We start from the raw sequence: 4,732 nt of genomic DNA on the forward strand, positions 1-4,732 counted from the left end.
GTCTAACATCATTTTTGTAGGGGTTTAGTATCGAACATACTTTTTTCACGTACTAATCATGACTTAATTAACTCAAAAAGTTGTGAAAAATGAGAGCAAAAGTGTATGGATTTAGACTTTCTCAGTTTCTCTTCTCCAACAAAGAATCAAGTTTATCTTGAAATTTGCTCCATGTTTTACTTTAAAAAGATGCCGATATGTCAAGAATGAATGCCGTTGGATCCCACAATTACGGTGAGATGGCTGCAAGCATGAGTTGACATCAGTAAGTCCTAGTGTTAAAGAAAAGACGGGGAAAAAAAAATTTGAAGGAACAAGCATTTAAATACTTTATAATGAGGATTATAAACGCTTCCTTGTTTGCATTGTCATCTGTAATTGTCATTCTTTATTTTCAACAAATTTTCTTACCTATTCTCTTCTTCTTTATGGGTACCCAACAACTTTGTATTTCTTCTTGCCATAGATAGTACTGAAACTCAATGTTCAACAGCCTTACAATTAATATCAGATACAGTAATACAAATACTAATTCATACCAAAAATGAAGAAAGAATTCCCGTTTGTCCCTTCCCTATATCTTATCTTCCTTCTTATCAAGACTTTATTAATCCTAGAAACAGCAATGGGAGATCCAAGATCTCAAACAGTAAACTTGACATGTGGCAACCAAATGGAGCACAATCCCTCTGTTTTTGTTCCAAATTTTGTTGCTACAATGGAAAACATCAGTGACCAAATGCGAGCTTCAGGTTTTGGATTAGCAGTTTCAGGTTCAGGCCCTGATACTAACTATGGCCTTGCCCAGTGCTATGGGGATCTCTCTTTAACTGATTGTGTATTATGCTATGCTCAGGCTCGCCTGGTTCTTTCCCAGTGCATTGGTTTCACTTCAGGTCGTATTTACCTTGATGGTTGCTTCATGAGGTCAGACAATTATAGCTTCTTTCAGGAGTATACTGGACCTGGTGACAGGGCCATATGTGGGAATACAATTAGGAAGAACTCAACGTATGAAGAATCAGTTACACAGGCTGTGAGCAGTGCAGTTCTGGCAGCACCAAACCAAAATGGCTCTGCAACATCTCCGAAGACTGTACCTGGGGCAGTGAATGAGGCAGTTTATGTGCTGGCTGATTGTTGGAGGACTTTAAATGCAAACTCCTGCAAAGCATGTTTAGAGAATGCATCTGCTTCAATATTGGAATGCTTGCCTTGGTCGGAGGGGCGAGCATTGAACACTGGCTGCTTCATGAGGTACTCAGACAAAGATTTCCTCAACAAGAAACCGGGAAATGGAAATTCAAAAGGTAAATGAACTAGGAGTTGGTCAAACGTGAATCATTATGTTTGGTGACCCAACTTGTAGGTTTAGGGACCTTTTTATCATAGTAAATTTGACCTGATTATGAGTTTCGATTCATGATTTTTTCAGGGACAACCATAGTGATAGCAGTTTCAGTTGCCAGTTCGGTGGTTCTGCTGGTAGTTGGAGTAGCAATTGGATTTTATATCTGGAAGCACAGATATATACAAAAGAAACGAAGAGGTAAAAAGATTTTTCTGGAAAGATGTGGCAGTCATTGTGCAATAATCTCAATATTATATCAAACCAAAGTTGTAGGAATCTAGATGCTTGTACTTCACAAAGCCTCCAAATGTGTTAAATATGCTTCTAAAAAGAAGGAAAAATTTTAGGCAGATCAATCTGCTATATAATGCATGATTGATTGCCTCCTTTGATTACAAATTGCTACCCTAGTTCCTCATTACTATTCAATTCTGGTTCCCTAGGTTCAAATGATACAGAAAAGCTGGTGAAAACACTTAATGACAGTAGCCTGAACTTCAAGTATTCCACACTTGAGAAGGCTACAGGATCTTTTGACAATGCCAACAAACTTGGGCAAGGAGGATTTGGAACAGTTTATAAGGTAGTTTTTCTTCTTTCTCATGCCCTCATGAATTTCCCTAACCAAATCCACTTTATCAAATTTTGTCAGAGATTTATCAGTTTTCTCTGTCACAGGGAGTTTTGCCTGATGGAAGGGAGATTGCTGTCAAGAGGCTTTTCTTTAACAATAGACATAGAGCAGGGGATTTCTACAATGAAGTTAACATTATAAGCAGCGTGAAACACAAAAATCTGGTCAGGTTATTAGGATGCAGTTGTTCTGGACCTGAAAGCCTACTTGTCTATGAATTCCTGCCTAACAAAAGCCTTGATCGATTCATCTTTGGTAATTATTGAAGTTTTACATTCATTTGTGAAAAATGAGTAGCTAAGATTCTAGAAAAATTGGTTGGGAATGCGTGGTCTGATGGTTTGGAGTCAACGTTAGCATGCACACTTGTCCATGGATTAATGGCGAATACTTATGAAAAAGAAGAAGAAGATGGGTTTTAGCAATTAGGCATCATAAATAGTAAAAGATCCATAGCTATTGGCTACTACTTACAGTCATGTCTCATTAAGTTAATAGTCAGATAAAAGATGATAACACATACTAACAATTTAAGTACTCTATATTGTTTTGAAAAAAAAATGACAGATGCAAACAGAGGTAAAGCACTGAACTGGGAGAAAAGATATGAGATTATTGTGGGGACAGCGGAAGGTTTAGTGTACCTTCATGAGAACTCCAAGAACAGAATCATTCATAGAGATATAAAAGCTAGTAACATCTTGTTGGACTCGAGACTTCGTGCTAAAATTGCTGATTTTGGGTTAGCTAGATCTTTTGAAGAAGATCAGAGTCACATCAGCACTGCCATTGCAGGAACACTGTAAGTATCACATTTCTTTATTGATTGTTTGAATCATTGAAGGGTTTTAAATATCAAATTTCTGCAAATTCACATCTGAAATTTTGTAACTAACATTAAAGCCCAATATAAGAACATGTGCTTGAACATGACCACTCTATGGAGGATCCATAGCTAACACTAAAAAATTTGTGACTAAGATTTGGTTGTTGTTGTATAAGAACAAATATTAGTGATAAGAGATAATAATTTTAGAAGTTTATTTTCCCATGTGTTCAGAACAATACTAATTTATTTATGTCTATATAGAGGATATATAGCTCCAGAATACCTAGCCCATGGTCAGTTAACAGAGAAGGCCGATGTCTACAGCTTTGGAGTGCTTTTGTTAGAGATTTTTACAGGAAGACTGAACAACAGGAGCAAAACCTCAGAATACACTGACAGCCTAATCACAATTGTAAGCTTTATAACTTCATCTTCCAAAAATAGTTCTCTTATACTCCAATTTTTCTGACAAGAAAGATTAATTAACTGAGCTCTTCTATCCTTTTCTCACCTGTAATATGTTTCTTTTTTGGATACAACAGACATGGAAGCATTTTCGATCAGGGACAGTTGGACAATTATATGATCCAAATATAATGTTGCATAATCATTACAACATATATGTTAAGAATGAGATTTTAAGAGTGCTGCATATCGGACTTCTGTGCACCCAAGAGATTCAGTCATTACGACCAACAATGTCAAAGGCACTACAAATGTTAACAAATAAGGATTGTGAACTCCCTGCACCTACAAATCCTCCTTTTATAGATGAAAGAACGATGGAACTGACTGACATGTGTGAATACCCATGTTACCCTCTTAGAGCAGGATATTCTACTTCGATTGCTACTATTTCTGAAATTTCTTTCTGTCCTAGGTGACCACGTTGGTATTGTCTCTGGCAGTTTCTTTGTGTCCCAGTCACCATAATAGGAAGGAAAAAGGATGGTTTCTCACAAAACCAGTGCTTGCATGTTGTCTTTTTAGATGAAAGAAACCACAGATCTCAAGTTGCAAACTCGCCTCGGCTTCTTCTTGGCATTTGGCAGCCAACTGATGCCTGATGGTGGTGCACACGAAGTAACTCCTAATAAATCAATCACCTCTACCTTATGAAGGTAGAGTTGATTGATTTATTGTAAATTTTTGTTCTTTCTGTACATCATTGCTTGTGTAACGTAGGATGTGCCTTCTAAATCGTACAAGTGTAATTTTTTTCTTAATTTTAAATTATTTGAGATATTAGCTTTATTTTTTTTTTTGACCGAGAGATATTAGCTTCATAAATGTGGTATCTTCATTTAAATGAAAAGCCTGATGAATCAGCCAAACTTCCAAAGAATATGAATGAGCAGAACAGGATTGGTTTTGTTTAAGAAAACACAAAATACGAAAAGTTGAGAACTTCATGTCCACAATTTGAGAACAAATCTTATTGTTGTTACGCTCTAGTTGAGCCACGTCAGCAGCCATATCACTTATTTTCAATAATTTTTCTCTTATATTTTTACTCTTTTTATTTTTTTATTAATTTTGTAGTTTACTTTTCCATTTTTTCCAACTTTTCCCTTTCCTTTTTATCTTTTTATCTCCCCACTACTATCAACATTAATATCACTCTTCTTTTATCCTTTCATCTTCCTTTTATTTTGACTATTCTTATTCTCATTCTTTTACTATAAATTTGTTATTCTCTCTCTCACTCTATACATATTTTATTACATAAAAAGGTTATTACTCTCTCTCTTTCTCATGTTTTTCTTTTTTTTTTTTGGGTTTTTTATTTTTATTTTTTTATGGTATCTTTACTTTATGTTGATGAATTTCCATGTTCTTTAGAACTCTACTATTATTCTCTCTCTCCATCTCTTTCCTTTTTTGTGTGGATTTTTTTTTTTAATGTTTTATATCTTTA

At 35.4% G+C, this 4,732-nt stretch overlaps 1 protein-coding gene across 1 annotated transcript; it reads left to right on the top strand.

Annotated features, from left to right (window-relative positions):
• The first annotated feature begins 544 nt into the window (after positions 1-544).
• On the top strand, positions 545-3,698 carry LOC115982722 (cysteine-rich receptor-like protein kinase 2). The gene is made up of 7 exons (XM_031105415.1): positions 545-1,310; positions 1,436-1,549; positions 1,795-1,934; positions 2,030-2,240; positions 2,553-2,787; positions 3,076-3,226; positions 3,357-3,698. Exons 1-7 carry the CDS (start codon positions 545-547, stop codon positions 3,696-3,698), a joined length of 1,959 nt encoding a protein of 652 aa, XP_030961275.1.
• The last annotated feature ends 1,034 nt before the right edge of the window (positions 3,699-4,732 follow it).

The sequence above is a fragment of the Quercus lobata genome, chromosome 3 (assembly GCF_001633185.2).
Source record: "Quercus lobata isolate SW786 chromosome 3, ValleyOak3.0 Primary Assembly, whole genome shotgun sequence".
In the NCBI taxonomy this organism is placed as follows: Eukaryota; Viridiplantae; Streptophyta; class Magnoliopsida; order Fagales; family Fagaceae; genus Quercus; species Quercus lobata.